The 25,744-nt window shown below is 38.4% G+C and overlaps 1 protein-coding gene across 6 annotated transcripts in view; it reads right to left on the bottom strand.

The window, feature by feature from the left end:
- Positions 1–25,744, bottom strand: part of CADPS2 (calcium dependent secretion activator 2) — a 496,283-nt gene that overhangs the window by 84,476 nt on the left and 386,063 nt on the right. For 4 of the 6 annotated variants that reach the window (XM_087430207.1, XM_087430199.1, XM_087430176.1 and 1 more), the window contains 2 exons: positions 24,510–24,560; positions 5,259–5,362 (listed from right to left, as the gene is read on the bottom strand). In XM_087430207.1, the coding sequence (XP_087286333.1) occupies positions 5,259–5,362; positions 24,510–24,560 (155 nt within the window). The remainder of the gene's footprint in view (positions 1–5,258; positions 5,363–24,509; positions 24,561–25,744) is intronic. The other 2 variants (XM_004418749.3, XM_087430182.1) reach the window with 1 other exon arrangement.

Genomic DNA, 25,744 nt, shown 5'->3' on the forward strand with positions numbered 1-25,744 from the left:
ACCCAATCCCTTTCCCATGGTATAATTATCCTTATTTTATATGTTAGCAAACTCAGAGATTAAAAAACTTGCCCAAAGTCATATAGTTGATAGATAACAGAACAATGATTTGAATCCAGGTAGGCTGGAGGGTAGAGACCAAGCTCTTACATATATAGCCTCTTCTTAATTAACTATATATTTCGTATTATCTGCCCAGCTACCTACCTACCTACCTACCTACCTATCTATCTATCTATCTATCAGTCAATCACATTATGCAGATCACTGCAGACCAGTGTTAATGTCCTTTGATTTTTTCTTGCCAGAGTGTCTATTATGGTCTGATTTCTTTATATTTTTTCTAATTTATTTGAGGTCTGAGGCTTTTAATTACTTTTACTCTCAAAATACAGTAAAAATTTATAATTTATAACAAAAAAAGGATGGCTGCATAAACGAGCAAAAACAGTGAATCTGATTTTGGAATGTATCATGTGCTTATTTTTTCCCCAAGAAATGATCAGTTTGCAATCTTGTATTTTGTGGATGATCCTGAAAGCTCTGGAGACAGTCTAGCGTCTAGGGTAACCCCTCACCCCCAGCATACACATACAGCAACATGATGCTGCGGGGCCATTTTCTAGAAATATTTAAGATCTTTTAGAGCCAGTAGAATGGACTAGTATCTTCAGGGTGACACCTAAACTACCATCAAACTAATCATAAGTTTTTTGCAACTCTTGATTCATGAAAATCTCTCCCTATTTGGGCTCATACATGAATATAACTACTGAAATAACCAAATGAGATGATGAGCTGAAAATACTTCAGAAAATATCTCAGAGTTGAGTACTACTTTATTATATATTTAAAAATTAGTAAATGATTAACAAGCATTTTTGGTAGGGTATTTATGCCCGTGCAGTTTCATTTGAGAGTCACTGCTGTAAACAGAATTCTGCTTTTATAACACAGCCATACGAAAGCCACTTTCTGGTCATCTTCCAAAATGAGGGACATTTGTTGGACCAGAGGCTAGTCTAACCTTAAATCTAAACCCACTCTAAAAAAATGTGGGTTTATCTCACTGGCCATCCAGATATAAATATTATGTAATTAAGATTAATTCCACTGTTGAGATTATTGTAATCTAGTTAGTAGTTGGTGGTAAACATATCTTGTTCATGAACGGTTTTTTGTATATCCACACTCTAAGATGTTCCTTGGATGGCATGCTGGTGGAGAGGATTAAGAACACAAATACAGTCATGTGTCATTTAATGACTGGGATATAGTCTGAGAAATGTGTCATTAGGAGATTTTGTCATTGTGTGAACATCATAGATGTACTTACACAAACCCAAATGGTATAGCCTACTGCACACCAAGGTAATATGGTACTAATCTTATGGGACCACCATCATATATGTGGTCCATCGTTGACTGAAATGTTATGTGGCACATGACTGTAAGCAACAACAAATGGAAAAAAAATCAAGTACTCTTTCTCTTTTTGTTAGAATCCATTCAGAAGCACAATCTGGTTCGGACACTGATGTTTAAATGAGTGAGCACACGCACAAATGTGTATGTCCATACTGAACTTCTCTCCCTGTCCTGGCTCTGCTGTTGGAGCAGCCTGAGACACAGCCGCTGAAGTGTAAGACGAATCAAGCATTTGCAGTGGACTGAGAGTTAAGTCGCAAATACTAAATTACTGCCAGACACGCTTCTTGCCTATAGTGTCACTGATATGGTGGACATTATATTTACTTACTTACTTTATTTATTTATTTGGTGAGGAAGATTCACTCTGAGTTAACATTTGTTGCCAATCTTCCTCTTTTTTTTTGCTTGAGGAAGATTAGCCCTGAGCTAACATCTGTGCCAATCTTCCTCTATTTTGTATGTGGGTTGCTGCTACAGCATGGCATGACAAGTGGTGTAGGTCTGCGCTGGGGATCCGAACCCATGAACCCAGGCCGTTGAAGCAGAGTGTGCCCAATTTAACCACTACGCTACCGGGCTGGCCCAACAACATTATATTTAAAATATGTTAGGGACCTTAAATCAAGATTCTGCTGCAACAATAAGCAACAAAGTAACAACTTGAGCTGTGCTCACATTGATCGTGTTTCTTCCCTCCACCCCTCTACTGATATTCTCAGCACTCTCTCCCTTTAGGCAGAGTCCTAGAACATGCCAGAGTGCAAGGAAAGGACGAGAATGACAGAAAGGAACAGGATGCCTCCAGGCTTGCACGTAATCAACCCCTCTGCGTTTATACCCCTGCTATGATGCCCAGTGTCAAACCTGGCAGCAGAACCAGGGCACGATGACCATTCTGGCCACTCAATTTAAACAGAAATAACAATGTGGTTCACTGGAAAGTACCCAAGTCTAGAGTCTTGCCTGAGTCTTCACTCAGCCACTAATCAGCTGTGCACCTCTGGCAAGTTGTTCAACCTTTCTGGGTCTCAGTTTTCTTACCAGTAAAATGGTGTGTGTGGAGTGGGTGTGCTAGCGAGAGCACAGCATTTGGGACTTCCTGGCGTTGTCAAAGTGAGGGCCATGGAAAGACAGCTGTCAGAACAGTCTGCCTAAGGTTCTGGTCAGACACAGTCTCCTCATGGGAATGTGGAGACAGCCTTAAAGATTTTCTGGAAAGGAGCTTCAACCATCCTTCTAAAGAGGAAACACAGAAATTCAGAGGAAAAGCCTGAGAGGAGAGATCAGGAGGCCTTCAGAGAGAGGGGAGGACTGTCTTATAACTAAGTTATTGTCAAAGATCTGAAGGACATACCTGCTTAACTGAGAAACTGCTGAAGGGTAGAAATAACCTCTCAGCCCTGTAAAGTAAACTGCCACTGTGGAGAGAAGTAGAACGGAAATAAAAGGAGCTGACACACCAGCCACTTGAAGGTCTCTCTGAGGTGGACACATTAACCTCCACCTAGGGAGCTGAGCTAGGTGCTCTGTCATGGAGCAATGCAACTCTAGCTTGAACATCCAGCAAAATAAACATCAGTGTAGAGTGCAGTCCACCCATTCACTCAGGAAATGACTGTGGAATCAGACCAATTCACTCCCCAATACTGTTCAGAGAAAAAGGTGGATCTTCTGGTTAAAAAAAAGAAAAAGGCAAAAAAGAGAAGAAGATAAAACCAAAACCAAAATATCAAGATTCTCTCAGCTGGCTTTTACTTAGATGGCCAGCAGTAAGTATGCATGCAATTATTAAGACACATTCGCCAAAACAGTACAATGAAGATTAGCCCATTCAAAGACATACTGTCTTTAATTCCAAGGAGAGGAACTAAGTTGGCTTTAAAACTATCATCAGAGAGGGTTCTATCTTATCTTCACATGAAAGTGTTATTCATGCTAGAAAAACAGTGCAAACAATTTTACTCACCTCTCTTCCCTGAGGAATTCCAAGAATTTGGAAGCATTGGGGAATGGAGAAATGTCATAGTGTTACAAAGCATTTTAAAAAGAGGTCATTATAATAGTTCTATATTTCAGCATATCATAGAATGATATTTATGAGTTTTGGTTAGCTCTGTTCAATAAAGTCAACTGCATTTTTGTGGATTAGAAAATAAGTAATAGTTACATTTTAATTGTGTTTGGATACATTATACTTTTTTTTTTTAAAGATTTTATTTATTTATTTTTTCCCCCAAAGCCCCAGTAGATAGTTGTATGTCATAGCTGCACATCCTTCTAGTTGCTGTATGTGGGACTCGGCCTCAGGATGGACGGAGAAGTGGTGCCTCGGTGCGCGCCCGGGATCCGAACCCGGGCCACCGGCATCGGAGCGCGCGCACTTAACCACCAAGCCACGGGGCCGGCCCTGGATACATTATACTTTAACACGGTTTAGTGATTGCAGGGAGCATATAACACATTGATTACATTTAAAAGATAGGAGAGTTATTGCCCTTATTATGCAGGAAAATTAAATGTTATTTTTGTGAAATGTATGGGAATATTAGATGTACCTGTTTAGGTGTAATATAGTGCAACTGGATACCCCATTAGAAATTTTTTGAAATTTAAAAAGGGCTAATACTGTGATGATAATGCCTTTTCACAAAAGACAAAGACAACACATACATATATTTTATCATATAATCATTTTCATTGTAACATAGCGGTAGTACTAGCCTACAAAAGATCCTCCTGGGAATTCATTTCAAATTATTGAAGCAGCTGTTTCTTCAGTTTAAAATAAAATATCCATAACAAGTTCACACATGACAGATGCAAGGTAAAAACTAGATTCCACAGTGTGAGCTAAAAGCAGATGTTTTGAATGATCCTATTTATAACCAGATAAAATAAATCTTAGTTATCTATAGTAAGGTTTCATGAATACTCTTTTTCTAAGAATTTGCTTAAAATGTACTTCCTGTAGTTTCTTATATTTTTGAGAACTAGGCTTCATTAAATATAAGTATTCTATAGATTCTTATGTATCTGGTCTTTTTATCCTTGCTCATTTCATGTGCTTCCTCAAGAATAAAAGCACTATTAGGGCACTGATATTTATTACATTTATTTAATTCCACACATTTTCCCCACTCAATTCAAAGTCAGAAACTCTTGTTTTTTTAAATAAACTCACGACTAACAGAAAGAGTGACACTTTTAAGTCTTACAATAAGCAGTTTGCATGGTGAAATACCACTCTATATCTTTAGTGAATGTGAATATATAATTAGAACTTTTAAAAACTATAAACAATGCAGGTGTAGTGAAAATTTAATTTAAAGCAAAGCTTGGTGGTAAAAGTGAAAGACTAGAGTTATCAGCTCTAGAGTTACGAATGTCTTCTATTCAATTTTGTTATCTTATGGTTTATCACTACTTTTCCTTTTGTACATTGATTAATTTATATCTCTAAACCAAAGCAATCCTGGCATAGAGTGAAAAGCAAATGATCTGGCCTCACAAGATGGGGTTCGGGTCCCAGCTTTGCTTCTTACTAGTTGCACACCTTTGGCAGATCCCATAAACTCTCCCATATTCCTCATAGCATAACCGTTGTCAGGAATAGATATTAAATTATATACATATACAATTCCTTTGTAACACATAGGAGTTACATTTCTAGGAAATGCACTTATGTTCTCAGTTTTCTACAGGTAAATGGCCAGATGCGTTATCAAAGACTATAGGGCAGGCCACCACTTTAGTGTTGTTCCCACTATGGCAAAGCATTATGTGTATGCATTGTGTGCATGTATACGGCAGTTAAAACCAGTCATCACCTCTGCATGATGCTCTTCATTCTGCTGTAAGACTTCTATGCAGAGCTCTGCTAGGTGAAGAACCTCTTCCAGCTTTCTAGCAGGAGTTGCCTGGTTCATGGTCTCTATAGTAAAAACAAGTCATAATAATGTTACCTTGAAAATAAAAAGCTAAACATATTCTAAGATATAATGATAAGACCAGGGTGTTGAAATAGAGAAAGCATATTTTTTTGAGAAATAAAAGATGTAAGAAATATAAATGAATACATTCATAAAATTAAAAAAAAAACCAGTTCACCAGATTGCGGAAAATATTTCACCCACAAAGCAATCACAGGGAAGTGCAAGTGCTTTGCCATTTAATATATAAGGACTAACAGGTGCATCCAGCACATTAGATGCTCAACTTCTGCAACAAAGTTAGAATTCTCCTCAAGGTCAGAACACAAAGAGAGCAGATACCACAGTCTTTTCCCGCTCTCTGTATTGTATTTTCAATACAATACCATTCTTACCAGATGAGTCATTCCTGGCATTGACAAAACCTATGCTTTTTTGTTGCTATTTAAATTCCCAGCCTGAAATGTCTATAGTTCATGTTGATCTTAAATTCAAGAAGTACAAAGTCACCTAAAACAACACTGACAGCCTGCAATTAACTGATTTCCTCCCCTCCTTTCCTGCCCACCATCATCGCACCCTCTCCCCTCCGTCAACTAGGGGAGAGGGGTGGAGAGGAGTTCTTTAAAGCTGTAGGTTCTTTCAGCATGAAGGCCAATTGGTATAAAAAGGCCAGGCCACAATAAGATTAAATGCAGGTACCTGAAAGTCAGCCACCGAGAAGGCAAAGTAGTTGATTTCAGAGATACAACAAACTGGCAGAAATTAGAGGTGCGCTGTGTGATGAAACTGTTTCAAATTGAATGTGAAGAACAGAGTCTCCAGTTAGGACATTAAAGATAAATGTTGGCTTAGATTCAGGGACTCTTTCTCTACCCCTAGTAACAAAGTTACAAGGAAAGGAAGTAAAGTTTTCAGAAAAAGAGCTTTTCCTGTGGAATCTAAGGAGTCATTAATTTATCAGCCATCAATCTTTTCCATCAACTTCTCCCTAAAACTTCAGCCTTAAATTTGGAGACTCTTTCATTTGCTCTTAATTTGTTCCCAAGGGATGTACAATGATGCAGTGAAACATTGCTTATGGTTGGTGCTTGTTCATTAAACAGCTGTTATATGCTCACTATAGGTCACAGTGGGGGAGGAGGGGTGGTTCCCATTCTCCGATCCGGGTACACATCCTACTAAACTCCCCTGTAGAATGGAAAGCCACTGCTCCTTTGTGACAGGGATCAAAGAATACAATAATTCTTCAGGAAAACCAGCCAGCCAAACATCACATAGTTGAGTGTGTCTACAATGTTCTTAACTGTGGGAAGTAGGAGGAAGTGTAACACACGTCCCTGATCTTAAACAACTCAGAATCCAAAAATCACTACTGAAAGGATCCTTAGACATCAACTATCCAATCTTCCATTTGTTTCATGGACACTCAACATCCTCAAAGAAGAGTGAAGTCAAGAAGGCTCTTTGCATGATAGTCTACTCCACTTGAGGCCAGCTCTAGGTATCGTAATTGCGTTAGGAAGACAAGACACTTAAGAAAAGTTTGGAAACAATGTAAAGCAAACATAGGAGTGATGCAGGAGACGTGAGGAGAGAGTTTCTGAGGGCAGGTGGGTTTAGGGGAAGAATCATTGGAAAGGTAAGCAGGACCTGGGTAAAAAGAGAATTCTCGAAAAGAATAAGTGCATGACAGAGAAGCAGTGAATTTCAGAGGAAGGTGATGACGACAATGATGGTGACAAGTGTTACCATTTATTGACAGCCAATTATGCATCAAGCACACCAGGTACTTCTCATCTGTTATTATCCTAATTTTCCAAACAGCTTTAAGTCACTGATTTTTTATTCATATAATTCGTAGATAAGGAAACAAACTCAGAGAGATGAAGTGCAACAGCTAATAAGTGGTGAAGAGGAGACCTGAACTTAATATGGTCTCTTACCACCTCTGCCTTGTACTCGCCTGGATGGTGCACAAACGTGCTGGGAAAGATGGGTGATGAGCCTGAGGTCAGATTGTGTAATACGTAATACAATATAATAAGTAATATAATACGTAGACTGGATGACTATATCCTCTAGATAACTTGGAGCAAATCTTTCTGAGCGGGGCTTCAGAATAAATTAATTTTAGAAAATGTATTTGGTGGTTGTGTAGAACAAGGAAGGATCGGCAAGGCTGTGCAACATGGAACTTGAGGGTCAAGTCCAGGACTAAGGAGAACTATGGGAAGAGGGCAGTAGGAAGAGAAAAGACAAGGAAGGTGCAGGGACACTTTGAAGAAAGAATTTGCAAGCCCTTGTGAGTGACTAGAAATTACAGGCCACAGAGGAAAATGGCTCTGAGGTTTGGAGACTGTGGCTCAGAGGATAATGATGCGTGGTTGATGAAACTAGGAAATGGATCTTCATTGGGCTATCCCATATACTTTAGGACTAATTACCACATAAGTATAATTCAAAGTTAATTGTTTTAAATTAAAAAGATTATGATGCATTGCAAAATTTGCATGCACATGAAGTTGACATATCTGGATCCTCTGCCTGGCAAACTCCCACTCATCATTCAAGACCCATCTTTAATGCTATCTTAAACGTGGGACCTCTCAGAGTTCTGGAGCTGAATGAGTTGCCCCTCTCTCTGACTTCATCTATTACAGGCTCATGAGCCTGATAATCTTTAATAGTCTTTGCCCTGATCAAAGTCAGAAACTGGGTCTCATTATCTTGTGCTCTCAGTATCCTGAATAGGCTTTGGATGATGGCACATACTGTTTATTGAGAATGCAGCAGTAACATTTGTTTTAGGAAAAAGCATGTTAGAAATTCAATCAGTACCCAAATTATTTTATTTAACCTTGTGTAGGACTGCAAAGAGCTCTTCTGTCACTAATATACCAAAGGTGGACTAAGCAGCAAGTCCATAGATGAAATGCAGTTGTATTCTGAGAACACTGCTCAAATAACTGATGAATGCTGTGTTCTTAAATTATTAGAGAAAAGACTTCTTTGGAAAATAGTTCTCAAAATAACTTTTAATTCTCAAGAGCATAAATTTATCTTCCTTAATTCAAACTCCCAACCTAAAAACAGAGAAATGAAGTTGAGGATCCTTAACCCAGGGGGTTAGGAATAGGTTTTAGGAGGTCCTTGAATCCCTTAAAATTATACGTTAATTTTTGTGTATAGAGGCATTTTTAGGGAGAGAATGATAAATTTCACCATATTCTCAAAGTGGTCCATAAGCCAAACAAATGCTAAGAATCATTGAGCCATACAATCTCTAAGATTCCTTCTAGCTAAGAGACTCTATGGGTTCTATAAGTGCTGGGCTTTATCTGTATTGGATTATATTATTTCACTGTACGTGCATATGTTTATATCATGTTCTTCATAAGGAAAGGATAATAAAATCATTTTTATCATAGAAGAGGAACTCATTTTTCCTACATACTTTAGTACCTTATTTACTGAATCTTTATAACCATTCTGCAAGTTAGGGAATCATGGCCCCCATTTCCAGATTAGGAAAAAGAGGCTTGGAGAGGTTAAAGACGGCGTCCAAGGTCATAGAGACACTGGCTGAGATGGGACTAAAATCTTACCTCTGACGTCATACAAATAATGATACAATGATTTGAGTTCTTTTTCCTTTTCAATTCTCTAAATAGGAATAACACACACACAAACACAAAATAGAAACTTTTGAAATAGCTTAAAGTTTGAGGAGTTAACAAAGTCACCATATCCTTAGCCACAAGTATGCAATAATGGAAAAGAATCACAGAAACAACCTCAAAACTTGTTTCTGTTTACACGTGAATATGTCAAAACCAGCTTTTACATTTGACACTATCCGAAGTAATAACACTGAGAGTACGCTGTGTCCTCCTGAAACTTAAAAAGTCTAAAACATTTTATTCTTCCTATTAAATTTACTGAGAGGATTGAAACTTTGTACTTGAACATAATGGCACTCTAATACTTTAAATAAATAGCATTTTTATCAAGTACACTATGTATGCCATCTCTGGCTGACACCCATTTGGCTACAGCCAAGAAGTTTAATGCATTCTATAGTCAGAACTCGCTTAGATAACAAGGTTATCAATAGCTCCATTAACAATCTGAACACTGGGAATATTTGAGAATTCCTTCTTAAAACATTCACTTTCACTTTTTGTAACATTTCTACAGCAGTTCAGATGTCTCTATATTCTCCAAGCGTCCCACTAAGTTGCTGATTGTTGTAATACATTTCAAACTTTTTTTTAAAGTATGCAGGTTGTTTTTTGTTTTTTTATTTATTTTTTCCCCCCAAAGCCCCAGTAGATAGTTGTATGTCATAGCTGCACATCCTTCTAGTTGCTGTATGTGGGATACGGCCTCAGCATGGCCGGAGAAGCGGTGCATCAGTGCGCGCCTGGGATCCGAACCCCGGGCCGCCAGCAGCAGAGCGTGAGCACTTAACCGCTAAGCCACGGGGCCAGCCCTGTAATACATTTCAAATAGTGACATTTAAAACAAATACGACAAACGTAGCAAGGTTTTTTGATGAATTTCAATGCACTGCTTTTGCCTATGATTTCTCTTCATTTTGGAACATTTTTACTTTTCTATGATAACACTCCTTGGTTCCTTGAAGCAATTCCTTTTAATTATACCTCTGTACAATTAGGAAGAGATCTCACTGGGGAAAAGCTAGGGAGGTGGGAAGATGTAAGAAGACAGCTTGACTGTTTTGCTTTAATTTTGCTTTTCTGCTTCAGAGATGGTGCATATTTCCAGCACATTCTTGGCTGCCTCCTTTTCTGCCATTTCCTGTGGAAGTCCCTAGTGGTGGACACACAGTGATACTCCTAGTGAAGGTTGTAAGGGGCCATGGGGAGAAGACCAGTGAGATCATTTCAGTTCCTTTTCCTCCATACAGGATATGTAGAAATTTGTAATGTATTTGACCTTAACTTGTAACAGACTGATTGCATCTGTACTTGTAGCTAAACAAGAAACAGAATTCAAGATGGTATTGGGTTGGATCATGGAAATAATCTCATCACAATACTGCTTTGTCTTCTCTCTCTTGCATGTAGGTCATAATAACCAGCTAGGGTGCATCAAAAAATAATTCCTGAATATGCACTCAGGTTTCTTGCTTGGTTCTTCAACATCCCCAGATTTTGTGGTCCTGAATTTGATTCAACATTTATTGCATGTAAGGTACTGTACTAATGACAGAGGGGATACAAGGATGAACAGGATAATATTTCCGCCTTCAAAGAATTTATGTCTATCTCTCCCTAACCAGGTTATAAGGTAGAGGATAGCTACATACCATCCATTTTTGGTCACTATGAGGAAATTCTGTGATACAGCTCCAACAGAGAGTGAATTACATGCACTAGTATGCAAGACCAGGGTTATTAGCTTGCAAGAAATAGGAGCAAAGATATGTGAATAAGGCGGCTTTAAATTGCTCATGTATAACATATGGAACTCTTTAACAGGAAATTATTCTTTTAGTGGGTGCGTGAACTCAGAAACTTTAGATCAGAGAAAGCTAGCAGCAGTCTGATATTGAAGTCTCCCACCTTTTTCCTCCTCCCATCTGAAGAAAAAGAACTCACTCCCTCTTCTGTTGCCTTCACTCCCCCTAAAGAACATAAATCGGATGGATAAGGACAAAGCCCCGACATTCAGGAGATAACTGAGGTGAGAAACTCTAAGACTTAAGAAGGGACTATAGGGATAACTGCAGGTTCTGGGGAAAAAGATGAGGAAAGAGGGGGAGGAAATGGGAAAATGACCACTACGTAGGGAAAGGAGTTAAAGGAAGGACTACAGTTTGGAAGGAGTAGGGAGATTAGCAACATGAAGCATTCACCTGGGACACTCTGGAGGCCCAAGCAGTGAGGCTTTGCCTTACAAGGTTTAAAAGAACAGGAAGTTGAGTCAAGGGTACATCTGATTTCTTCTACCTGGAACCCCAAAGTTCATCCAGTGGCAAAGACTGTCACCATCCTCTCCATGGACTGCCAGTTGGCAAAACTTTATCTACCCTCAGACTCAGCTGAGAAGTGATGGAATGAATCCTTCCATTTCCGTGTGCTCCTCCCTCCATCAAAGTAGATAGTGATTGCTCCCTCCTCACTCCCCACCCTATGGAAATATAAGGCAACACCACGTTACTTAGACACATGCTGCGTACTGCAATCGGCACATAGATGATTTGTTACAATTAGAAAGATTGGCAAAGGTTTCATCTGAGCTACCTCCTCCATGTTAGATGCCTTCTCCTATTCATAACCTCCTTCAGGCCAACCTAGCCAGATCAGGGAATTTCTACTGGCTCCCTACAACGTTCTAACTTGAACCTTAATTCTTGTCTGGTGTCAATGTTCTCCCTCTTTGCATAACCCAGATTGATGACTCAGTTGGAAAGCCTAAGTTTTATTGAGATTTTATGACCAATCCTCTGGCTCCAAACACAGCAACCGTGCTAAGCACTATAGTGCAAGAGACTAGGACAACCAGGCTCCTGGGAGTCCTAATCTGGGCCAGATCTGAATACTCATAGGCCTTCTTATCCCAAGAGGAAAGGAGGGTGGGGGATAAAATACTTTCTTTCCCATTAAACAAAACCACCCCTCCTCTCCCAAACCTGACTGCCACTTTCTTTCGAGTTTGACTAGGTTAGATGATTCTGGGGCAACTCTTTCTACTTAGTCCCCTAGAGCGAATGGTATATAACCTGCTGGCTAAGAAGACTGCCTCGGAATCTAGGGGAGAGGTGGCTTCTAAACCTAAACCCCATTTCCCAACTCTTTAAGGTCAACCTGACCTATACTTGCCCTAGTATCAGATTCTCTAAGACTTGGCACTATCAACTGGTGCAAGAGAATGATGCATCATTGATTCTTTCCTGGTTCATCTGACTGCAACCTCTCCTGGTTCTATGAGTGCTGGAATACATATTGCTCTAATCAAGGGGAGTATCTTCAGCATAGATCTGTGGTTCTCAACTTCAGCACGCTCAGAATCACCAGGAGACCTTGTTAAAACACCGATTGCTTGGCATCACTCCTAGAGTTTTAGATTCAGTAGGTCTTGTGTCTGGCCCAAGATTTGGAATTTTTAACAAGTTTCCAAGTGATGCTGATGATGCTGGCCTGGGGTATGCACTTTGAGAACTACTTTGTTGTTGTTAGTGCCCTTGCATCGTAGCAACCCTGTAAACAGCAGAGTGGAACCCTGCCTGGTCTTTTTGCACCATCCTCTCATCTTCTGGGGCTATATCAGCCAATGTTTTACTGCTATCCGTAGGGCCAATCACAAGTGGGTGGCCAGATCCTTCTTCATAGTCTGTCTTAGTCTGGAAGCTCCACTGAAACCTGTCCACCACATGCTGTTATTTGAAATACTAGGGCCATAGCTTTCAGCATCACAGACACAGGCAGCTGCTATAGGATGACAACTGACAGACAGGTGGTATGGTTCCCTGACTGGGATATGAACCTGGGCCATAGTGGTGAGAGAACTGAATCTTAACCACTAGACTACCAGGGCTGGCCTTGGGAACTATTAGTGTTTATGAACAACAAAGTTAAAAACAAAGGTGCCCTGTTTAAGCTTTAGATTATTTCCTCTTTTACCTGAAATCAAACTATATCTTATATAAACTTCATTTTAGAAAAAAGATGACATTTTCTGTAGAATCTGAACACATTTTACCTTTCTGTAATGTTATCCCAGATCAGATGGGGTAATGATTTGGACAATCCTCATATGTATGAATGAAAATCTAGGATGTTATTGCCTCCCTACAGCTGTTTAAAATCCTTGAGAATATTAATGCCACAGTTGTTTGAAAACAATAGGTCCGTGGCCTCCTAATTCCAAGGCTCCCTTTGGGGACAACTCATTTAATGACCCTGTCATTTAAAGCAACAGTTCCAGTTAATACCTCCTTGGAATTAACCATGTTAATGATATAGTACTTTGGAATAATTGTCCTGTGATCACAGTCACATTAACTGCTTTACCTGGATTATCTTTCACATCAATAAATTCATTTTTAAGCAAACGGTCAGCTGTGGAACAAAGGAGAACTGGCCGCTGGAGTATGGGCCAATGGCAGCCAGACTGGATCCAAATTGAGCTATCTCCACAAACCAACCGTAAGTGGTGATCCATGAGTAATGGGCCATAAAAAGTCAGACACATATGCGAGGTACATGTCAGTGATGCTTTGTGAGACTTTCTTTAGGAGAAGTGTGGAGACCTACTCTCAAGATCTTAAAATAAGGGATGGTGATGGAATTACAGAGAAAAGATTACATATAAAATTTAATAGTTGGTTTAACATTGGTCACAGGCTTTTATAGTTATGTGATTTATAAGAGCGGAGAAACACAGATACCTTGGTTTGAGTTTATTCAAGTTGTCCTTTTAACTATTGAGACCCCGGCTCTCCTTATGTTAGTGAAGCAGGAAGATCTAAGATCTCACGGGAAAAAAAATATCTTTTTAGTGCTCCTGGCTGCAAGGGCTATGAGGGCTTGAAAGAGAATAAAGTTTTCTATACTGTATATTTAGTTTGCTCTGGTTAGCTCTAGCTAGAACTATGTTGTAGGATTCTAATGACAGCATGCAATTTTTCCACTGGTAATTTTACAGCTAATTGTATAACAAGGGTTTTTCTAAAGACTGGTCTTTAGCCATGAGATATACATCTCATATATATATCTACATATATACACACATATATATACACATGTATACACATATATATATCACACATGGATATACATCCAACAGCTGAAACCGATAAATGGTCTCCTCCTTGGTTTTACTGCTCCCTTTCTATATATATATTACACCCATTTCCTCTCAATATACAGATATGAAACTGAAAACCGTAATCATCATCTCAACTATAGTAACCACCGTGCCAATATGAAATTATCAAATAATTAAGGTCTATAGCATCTTAAATTTCATGCTTAGTCCTTCTTGTTTTCTAATTACATTTACTTAAAACGGCCTTTCCATGGTCATTTGCTATATTCATGCATAAAAGAAGTACTATCACACCTCCACTCACATCCTCCTCTGGTCCCTTAAACTTTTTTTCATTCTCAAGAACAAAGTCTGCCCACAAACAATGGGGGATTAGGCAAGGCAGGATCCAGTGAGGCAGCAGGGGGTGAAGACGGTCTGCTCAGGAGTGGGCGATGGGGAAGGTGAAACGGACTCCAGAGGCTTGCCAGCTGGGAAGCAAGCTGAAGGAGAAGGAAAGAGAAGTTTCCTGGACACAGCAACCACAATATAAAAGATATAATTTGAAAAGATTTGTAACCTTGGGTGCTAAGAAATTAGTCAAAAGATCTTGATGTCTGTATGTATGTCTTTGTTTCCTTTGACATAATCAAGATCTGTTAGGCCAGCCAACTCACACATCAGTGGTGATAACATATTTGATGCTAAGATTTGGAGAAAGTCTCTTAGTTGGGCAAGTGTAAAGACCAAGTACAGAGAGTAGGCTTGGGCTTAGTGACATCTTGAATGTTTCTACAGTTTTAACATCCTGGGTCTGCCAGCCACTGTGAATGTGTGTGTATGCACTGATGCCTCCAGGATACTTTACAGGTTTCCTTTCTGAAATTAAAAAAAAAAAAAAAAATCCGGCATTACAAACACTTCTATTAGATCTTTTAATTTAGTATATTAACTAAATTAAAGACTTCTATTAGATCTTTTAATATAGCTTGAAGCTATACGGCCACTTAGTTATGGCCTACAAGTAATAACTCTCCCTAATTTCCAAAACCATTCATCTATCAGGGCTTTAAGTACTTACAAACTCTGCTGAGAAATAAAGAGGTGAAATCTGTCAGTTTGCATTACCCTGGTTTTGTGCAATTGGAAAAGACTTTTTAATACCTCTAAACTACTCGGATTAACAAGGTGCTGCAGGAGCCACGCTGCTATATGTCACTTGGTTTACCTGTTGACACATGTTAGTAAATAAACCAGAGGGTCGTCAATCAGTTGGTTTCAAACTCTGGATGTGGAGAATGATAAATTCTACAAAATTGCCCATGAAAGGAAGAAAGCTTGCTATTTCAAGATTGCATTTATCTGTGAATCACAGCCCATATAAAAAAACCACAACACAAATACATGACACACTGTCAAGTGAGCTGAGTAAACTGACATCCTTTCTGAGACCTTCTAGGGAACAGGTGTCCAACACTTGTAATGAGATTTCCATGCATCTTCCGAGAAAGGAGATAAGATTCTAGCAAAAGCTGCTCAGAGTGTCATAGATCACAGCTGAGGGAATAAGTCCCAGTAAGGAGCACACCAAAGGAGACATTATCTAAATGTTTTGTTTTCTCAGGAAGTGCTTATGTTCTTGCTAAGAATTTTTACAGAAGGCAAATACTCAACAAAGAGAAGCTTTTGGAAGAATATAGGTAATGTTTCCAGATCCTGGGGAAGCTGGGATATATTCAATTAAGCACTCCTGATGCACTATCTTGTGCAGTTACCTCCTATTCTCTTGTGAATCTTCTTTCTTTGGAAACTTTGTGAATCCATATGATTCATGGAGCTTTCATGGCATCACTTCAGAAGGTGTGAAGTATTTTTTTCAAGCATAAATGGTTGACTGAGGATTCTATGTAGAAAAGGAAGTAACTAAAATGGAACATGCTATGTTTTATAAGAAAGTTAAAACAATTTTATTTCAACTCAAATACTAAACTTGGAAAATTATCGAGGAAGTGAAAGATAAAAGTATTACTTGGGGATAGTTACAACAAAGAGAAATACTAAATTCACGATGGTGGATACTTTCTTCATTACGTTGAGGTTTCTGATCTCTCTGGACACCATGTTTCTATCAGAGAAGGATTCCATTTGTTTTTATCCATTAGTATGCCCTTATTTCTAACATCATCTCCGAAACAACCTCTCCTTTCCCCACCGATTTGTGGTCCCACTTTATTATGGATGAAGCACATCAGACCCCCATTTATCCATGAGTCTATCTCTACATTCCCATTCACAGGCTTTGTAATATGGTCTTAGCATCTGGCAAGGCAAGTCTCCATACTGTTTTCTTCTTTCTTAAATTGCCTTAGTTATTCGGTACGCTTTATTCTTCCATTTAAATTTTAAAGTAAATTTATCAAGGTCTTCAAAAAAAAAAAAAACAAAACCTGGAATTCTGAAGGATAGTCCAGTGAATTTATAGACAAATTTGGGGGAAGAGTTTATATACTATCACATCATCCCTCTGAAGGGCATGGACCCTGTCTACATCTACTTAGATTACTCTCTCTGACCTTTGAGTTTCAAAATTTTCTTTAGAGGTCTAGGAAGTTCTGTATGCTTTTGGCAAAGTTAATTCCTGCATGCCTTACAGTTTGGTTGTCACTGTAAAAGGTACCATTTTTGGTTTATATTTTCTGGCTAGTCAATTGATGGTGTGGAGCAGTGGTCCACTGGAGATCCCCAAGATCTTTCGGGGATCTGTGAGGTCAAACTGTTTTCATAATAATATTGAAACGTTTTTGCCTTTTTAACTGTTTTGATATTTACACTGATTGTGTAAAAGCAATGGTGGGTAAAACTGCTGTTGCCTCAGCACGAATCAAGGTTGTGGTACTAAATTATACTCATCATTGTGTTCTTCACCACCATGCACTCAAGAAAAAAAAATCCACTTTTACATCAAATGTCCTTGATGAAACTGTAAGAATTATTAATGTTATTGAATCTCTGCCCTTAAGTGTACATTTTTAAAATATCATCCATGACAAAACGAGAAGTTTGTATTAAGCACTTCTGCATAATGAAGTACAGTGATCGTCTAAAGGAAAAGTGTTTGTGCGCTTGTTTGAGTCTAGGGCTGAATTTTTTTTTTTCATAGAGAACCATTTTTAGTTGAGAAGACTATTTATAAAGTACGGTTGTTCAGACTTGGTCCTTGGCAGACATTTTCGTAAAGATGAAGTAAACCTGTCACTTTAAGGAAAAAAAAACAGAGTATTTGTTGCCAATGATAAAATTAGAGCTTTCAAGGAAAACTATAATTTTAGAAAACTTGTATCTGTCATGAGTTTGACAGCGTCCCAAGACTTCAAGACTTCTGATGAGACAGGGGTGATATTAACAAGGGTGATTTTTTGCTATTATAGTATTATAATTAATAATATTATAATATTAGCACTAAGATGATCATAATTCAGTGGGCCAATATTTTCCAAACAATCAGTACATCGTGTTAAAAAATCATTCATGGTGAAATATTTATTCAAAGTGCAGGATAAACCAATTGAATTTAATGTAATAGCATGAAAAGTTCATTGGTATGATTTCAGATTCCACATTGCAATTAACCTGTAAGAAACTATCACTTGTTGAGTTTTGGGGTAATATCATAGAATAAAACCCACAATTATCTGAAAAGTCATTTAAAATATTCCTCCCTATTCCAACTACATATCAGTACGAGGTCAGTTTTTTTGCACATATTTCAACCAGAATAATATACTGCAATAGATTTAGTGCAAAAGCACATGAGAATCCAGCTGTCTTCAAGGCAGCCATTAAAGAGACGTGTAAAAATTTTTTTCATAAAATTATTTTATGTTGACAGGTAATGGGTTTACTACTGTTATTTTTAAACATTAATATTTTATAAATTTCTCAGTTTTATTCCTAGTATAGTAAATATTGGTAAATATAACCCACTCAGACAAAACCTCTTTGCGATCTGCGTTAAGTTTTAAGAGTGTAATGGGTCCTGAGACTAAAAAGTTCAAGAACCACTGGTGTAGAGAAAGGGAGAAAGGGTATTGATTTTAGCAGGTTGACTTTACATCTGGCAACACTGCTAAACTCTTGTATCTAATAGGTTCTATTTAGATCCTGTTGAATTTTCTAGGGACATGATCATTTCACCTGCAATGCTGGTTTTTTATCTCCTCTCTTTCCACTCTTTTGATTCATTTTTTTCATTCCTTTTATGTTGTTCAAGACTCTCAGTATTGTGACAATGATAGTGTATGTACTTGTCTTGTTCCTAATCCTAGTGGGAATATTGCTAAACTTGCATTACATAAAATATTTGCTGTAGGTGTTTTTCTATATGAGATTTATAGAGCAGAGGAAGTTTTTCTAGGATGCTAAAAGTATAATTTTAAACCATATATAAGTATTGATCTGTTTCACAATTTTTTTTTTAACTTCTACTGAGGTCATACGATTTTTGCTTTTAGTTTGTTAGTTTTCTGATGTTCAACTACTTTTATATTCCTGGGATAAAGTCCATTGATTGTGATGTATTCCCAATACATGGTTGGATTTTGTGAGCTAATATCTAGGAATTTTACTCACAATGAAATAGATGCTCACAATGAAATGGGCCTATAATAATTCTCTTTTGCTCTATTGTCTTTATCAGGTTTAGGAATCAAGAGTACATTTGCTTCTTGAAATAAACTAAGTAGCTTACACTCATCTCCTACTCTACTGAATATTTTGGATATGAATTATTATTTTGGATAGGAATTATTTGTTCCTTAAAAGTTTGGTAGAACTCGGCTCTAAAACCAATCGTGCTCAGGGACTTGGGGATGGGAGGTCTTTGATAACTATTTCAATTTGTTTAAAACTTATTGGCCTAAGTTTTGTTTCTTATGCTGATTATACCATATACAATTTTTCAAGAAATGTATCAATTTCATCTAGACTTTCAATTTTTGTATTTGCTTATGATACTCTTCTATTATTTTCTGTCTCTTGTGTCTCTAGTTATTTTTCTCTTTCATACTGTATCTGCATCTTTTTTCTTAATCAGTCTGATGGAAGTCTATCTTACTCTATTTTTATTTCTATTCTCCATATCACTCAGCTTTCCTTTTATATTGTCTACATCTTTCTCCTTTCCTGCTACCCTCATTCTGATCTCCCAGGTCACTAACAAGTTCTTCAGCTGTATTCATCTTGCATCCCATCTTTCTTATAACCATATTATTTTCATAGCCAATATTTCCATTTTCATGATTTGTTTCTGCATCATATTGCTAGCATTTTCCTATATCCTCTTGAGAATATTATGCTCAATTTAAATTCTTGCTCCATTGGGTCCAGATGGTACATACCACTTACTTTATTGCCTTTACTAAGGGCTGTACTCCTCAGGAGTCTAGCTATTTTGTACTGCGAGCTCATGATCATTTGGAGGTACTGAGAACAGGATGATGGGCAGGCCCTTCCCTGTGTCCTTTGCAGGGACTTTGATGAGAGAGCAGCTCAAGCTTCTGCGCAGAGTCCCAGGCAATACAGAACCAATACTGATAATTTCCTTTTGCTACTAATCCATTAAGCAACTCCTATGGACAGGGATTTACCATTAAGCTGTTAGATTCAAAGCAGCAGCACTTGGCCAACAGTCTCCTTAGGTTGTAATTCACTAGGCTAGAGGGTTTGCATGCAGAGTGGAGGGGTGACTGCCTGAGGGTGGCTCAGCCCATTCCTGTTTCCATCAATAGCTCACTGTAGCACAGCTGCGGGCCCTGTCTTGATAACACCGCAGCTACTGGCCACCTGGCCTACTGCTACCAATTCCAATGGCAAAAGGTAAGGAATTGACTGTCTCAAGGCAATGTAAGGGAGAGACAATAGCAGAATTTAAAAGTTTTCCTCCCTTCCACTCGCCCTCTGACCAGCCAGACTCCAGGCTAGGGTAATTCCCACCAGACAGATTCGTGAGATTGGATGCCAAACTTCTTGGGGCAGAGAAGTGAAGTGAAGATGAGTGAAATGAAGGGGAGGGTATATATTGTTCTTTGGATGGCAGCCGGAAGGAGGTGTGGAGCTCAGGATAAGGCATTTTTTAGGGAGATACCGTGGTTATAGACAGAAGAGAAATATGTCGAAAGAAGACAGAAGAACAAGCCACAGGAAAAAGAAGAGATAAAGGATGGAGTAAAGTCCACCCACAAAGAGGTAGGTGGAATTGGGGTCAATATTATGGGTGGGTGAGTCAGCCTTAAAGAGGAAGGTACTTCCCCTCCTGATGGTGGAGAACAGGAGACATGGGTAGGTGTGGATGCTCTATATGTAAGTTTGTCCGTATAGAGCTATAAAGCTGAGGCGTACAAGGTTGAAAGGAAGTGACTGCCCTCAAATACCCTAACTTATGTATCATTTAAACTTAAGATCAAGTTCCTATGATAGCCTGATTTGGAATGAGAACATTGTTGAAGATCGAATCAAGTTTTCATTTTTATATATGAGATTAGTTATGACCATGCCTGATTGAGACTGTCCTTATTTATTTAACACATCCTACACTACTATAGAAAGGAGAGAAAGGATGATTTATTGACAAAGAGACTACGCATCAAGGAAAGGTGCCATTCATTTAGGTCACAGAACACCTCAGCAGAGGCATGACACATCCTTCAGTGCTGGCAATATTAATTCCAATATAAGGGATGGAAGGCCCAAACCAGAGGGCAGCGTGACAGTGCTGCCAGCAGTTTTTCATGGAGTAACACATACTAATGCTTTCCCAGAATTAAACTCAGGTCAAATGGCAAGGATGTTCAAGGAATGCAGACTCAGAATCAGTTTTAGAGGAGAGCAAGCAAGCTCAGTGTCCTTAAATGTCTCCATGGTTTGTCCAGAGTTGACAGAACCCTTTTCCTTTCCTTTGGTCACTAAAGCTGGGGGTAAATACCGAATGCAGAGGCCCTGAGAGCATTGCAAGCATCACCATCATGCTGCCACTGGAGTCCTCATTTGACTGTTCACTGGGTTGGTTGCCTGAGGAGGCCCAGAGCTACTGTACAACCGCACAATACACTATTCCTCCGTCTTAAGCTCAGTGAGGTACACACAGAGCTTCAAAGCACTGTCAGACATAGGCAAATAATGTCTTCATCTACCCCTTCTAGTCAATAATGCCTGCAACTCCTGCTCATGCGCCAAAAACATCTTTTGCTACATAGGAATTAATCTGTCAACATTGTCATGAGCTAATTAATTGGTGTGAGCACAAACTATGTAGTGTGGGTTGTTATCTTGAGTGGCTGGTGAGGTGGTGGGAGAAAAGTTGAGGCAAATAAACCTACCAGAAATCCTTATTTATTCCAGATCAGACGTGGAAAAGGCCAAAGTGAATTCATATTACTTACTTAGTACTTAAAATGGAATACGGTCTTAATAGTTTCCGGCGTGTACACTACATAGAGTAAGGCTAATGGTGTGGCAAGGAAGTGGTGTTCAAGACATCTAATTCAATACGTTGATGAGAACATACTGATAAGAATAGTTTAAAATTAACATTTCAATTGTATCATAGATGATAGAAATCAAAGTAATTTATGACTATCAGAAAAAATTTACCTTCTGGGGAAATTTAAATAGTTCACTGACCATCTGAAAAATACCCACAGCTTTTACTTATATATAGTGCAAAAATAAATTTTAATTTGGTCCCTATCCAGATGATCACAGATGCTAAATCAGTGTAGCTCAAGCAATGAGTTTTTACTACACATACACACATTGCTTTACAAACTAAAAACTTTTTACAGATTTGTATTATTTTCTCAAATATTCTAAAGAAAAAGACAGTAAGTCTCTTTGTTTTAGAGCCAGAAACTGTATCAACCAATTTGTCCCTAAATCATTAGGTGACTCAGAAGCAGAAATGGTCACTGAGATTTTACTTTCAGGCCAAGGTCCCTCCATCCAAGCCACACTATCCAAAAAGGCAGGAAGGAAATTCTTTAATTGCCTGTTGTATTCTTTTTAGGGTGAGGATTTTGTTTCTTTTAATATACAAATTACCAACTGCAGAGTGTTGCCACTGCTTATGGGAATGCAAAATTTCAGGTGTATCATTTAGATATTAGTAACCTGAATTCAAGGTAACATTAATACTCAAAAATTTTTGACATCAAATTTATAAGGAAACATATAAAACTTTTATGAGAAAACTGTTATCCTAGAAATATTAGTCAGAAACTATTCACTAACAGAAAATATTTTCATCAACTGAGCAGTTTTTCATATACACACGTCCTTAACCAGAACAGATTTTATTTATTTATTATTTACCACTCCACTCTGACAATGGAGTGCTAAATTAAAAGGCCACCCAAACAGCAAACACATCCTAGTGACGTCAGGACTGCCACAGTGCAACCTCTCTCAAAGACAGTAAGCAGCACGGCCCTTGGGGAAAGCATCACTATCCGGTTCATCTGAGACTCTGAAAATGAGAGCACTGGGGTTAGACCTGGGAACCTGGCAACCAGAGGGCCCAGACAGATGCTCACTGCACAAAGACTCTGCCTGTTCATCTCATGCTACCTTTTGTCTAGGGCGCCTCCACGTTTCCAGATTCACCATGAGCTTAGGTGCCAAATTTATGCAAAAGATCTCAGGTCAAGGCAAGTGCTAAGGAAGGCCTCCCCGCTTTTATCGTAAATCATAATACGATATGTAGTTTTCAGGAGAACGCAGGGGCTGTTGTGAGATGTATTATTGTTGTTCTTGTCTATAAGAAATGCCTTGAATTAAAGAAAAAAATGGTTTCTTCTTTAAAAATAATAGCTAATTTGCATCAACAAGGCATGCTGATTAAAAAACACTATTGGGAAAATAAAGTTTCAGTATTATTTTGAACCCAAGATTATAAGGAGAAAGGATCTTATTATTACTTAAGTAGTATAGTTAGTGATAAAATTAAACCAAAGAAGAAACGAGTTGATTTTGTAACAGTGTAAATCTCAAACATTTCTTAGAATTAAAAAAAAAATAGCTTTCTAGAAATTTCAAGATTTCAAAATAAATTGTTCTCATGAAACACATGCAAATAATTCCCAAGAAGCAAAGACATAAAGGCATTTAGAGAGAGGTTGTTTGTTGTATTTCATCTATTACAAAGTTGTAAAATCCCTTTACTTTGCAAATTTGTGCTGCCAATGGAGAATGTGAAGAATTCCCAAGGATAGAAGAGAACTGTGAGTCAAAACTGAGCATCGTGCTGAATTACAGAACCAACTGAAACAGGTTCGATTACTAGATACTGCTAATGCAATTCCTATCTATAACCTCTGGCTTCTGTGATCCAGAGTTAACGCCTCCTCGCCCCCTACCCCCATGAAAAGGACGTGAAATTCCAGTTTAGTTTTTCCAATCTTGTTATTTTTAAGTGGTTAGTTTTTGCTCTATATTGTTAATTACTCAGTGACTGGTTTGAATGACCTTTTGCAAGCCAGCTTGCCAGTTTACAGATGCTATAAATGGCCTGATCACTCCCTGTGCCATAAACTCATTCACTTATTCAATTAATATTTATTGAGTACCAAATATGCGCCAGGCACTTTTCTAGGTACTGGAGATAGAGCAGTTATTAAAATACAAAAGCCCTGCCCTTGTGGGGCTAACATTCTAGAACAGTTGGATGAACAAACTATACTGTATGTTAGATCATAAGTGCTACAGAGAAAAATAAAGCAGGGAAGAGGGAGAGACGCTCTGAGTTGGGTGGACGTTGCGAATTTTAATCACTTTCAACAGCTGACACTGTAAGATGTGTGGGGAAAAATAAAAAAGATTCGCATTCTGGAGTCCAACTCCTAGCCTTACACTAGGGACCTGTGCTGTCCAATTTGGCAGCCACTAGCCACAGGCAGCAAATGAGCCCTTGAAATGCGGCTACTCTTAACTGAGATGTGATGTGCGAGTCAAATACACACGGGATTTCAAAGACATTTTATGAAAAAATAATGTAAAATATTCCATTAATAATTTTGCATATTGAATACATTTTAAAATGATATTTTAAGATCTATTGGGTTAAATAAACTTTATTCTTAAAATTAATTTCACCTATTTCTTTTTATTTCTTTAACGTGATTACTAGAATTACGTTACATATATGGCTCTCATCATATTTCCACAGACAGCACTGTTCTCAACTCCCTTTCTAACGTCCATGCATTTTAACTGAGTGCATATTTAACTATACAAGCTTGCCAAGAAAGGGGAGGGAGGAGGATACAGGAAAAGATGATGACAGCTCAATAGGCAGATAGTGGGTTCTGATCTCCCACTTACTAGCTGTGAGACCAGGGACTGGCTGGTAGCTGGTAACCTCTGCTTCAGTTTCTGGAAAAAGGAATAATAATAGTATTTATTATAAAGGGTTGTTGTAAGGAATGAATGGATTCATGTAAAGTACTTAGAATAGTGCCTGGCACATAAGTGTTTGCTCTTATTACTAAATATCATTATTTCTGGAAAAAGTGACCCTACAAGTATCAACCCTTGTCTTTTGTGATGTCGCTAAGGTGTTTATCAAAAATTGCCATTACTTTGAATCAGACAGTCTTGGAGGCGGGGCAGTCAGTGGAAAGAGCATGAAGAGGATTCGGGTGTCTGAGAGACATGGGTACAAATCTCAGGTCTGTTGAATTTTAATAGCAACAGCATAACCTTGTGCAAGTGACTAACATTTCCTGAAGTCTCAGTTACCTCTTCTGTAAAATATTTATTAGAGTTGTCTAAGGAACTATTGAAGCAGTGTAAATAAAAAACGTCTGGGGCAATAGGCAGTCAATAGATGACAAAATTGTGATAAATCTTGGGCAGAATTTGACTCTTTACATGTTACAAACTACCTGAGGATAATGACTATAACGCTCAAGAGAGTACTGTTTGAAAGTCTTATCAAGCATTTGAGCTCTTACACATGCAATTGATATTCTCATTTTTACTCACTTTTAAAAGCATCCCCGAGGACATTTACTAGATAACCCTGTTAACGTGCAACCAAATGCAACTAAAGGAATATAACTACATTTCTTAAAAACCTCTCTTCTGTTACTTCAGGACATTCTTCAACTGAGATTAGCTTTCCCTTCAATCCACTTAAATTACTGAGACTACACTGATTTTTTTCTCTTTTCTACGCAAGCATTTAATTTTTAAAAAAGTATTTTTCCTAGAGTTACTGGCCTGTACAGTCGAGCAGGGGTATGGATGTTAAATACGTGTGAAGGGAAGGCTTCCATCTGGTGGAAGTGACGTGTAGAGGGGACAGCACATTCCCTCTCCCTGCCTCTCTTTAATGGGAACAGGCAACCGCCTCCGCCCTATCCTTCATGAAGGCGCATTGTGACCCCTTTATATTTCACGGGGGAAGAAGCATAGCCTCTATAGGCTGTGGATCAGGACACCGGACTCTTGTGCCAGCTGGCCAACTTATTTACTCTATGGCAGTGAAAAAGCCACCAACGACCCTGGACTTCTTGTCTGAAAACTATATAAAAACTATTTTCACAACAGAAATA

Source organism: Ceratotherium simum, chromosome 1 (genome assembly GCF_057802395.1).
Source record: "Ceratotherium simum simum isolate JZ-2026a chromosome 1, ASM5780239v1, whole genome shotgun sequence".
Lineage (NCBI taxonomy): Eukaryota > Metazoa > Chordata > Mammalia > Perissodactyla > Rhinocerotidae > Ceratotherium > Ceratotherium simum.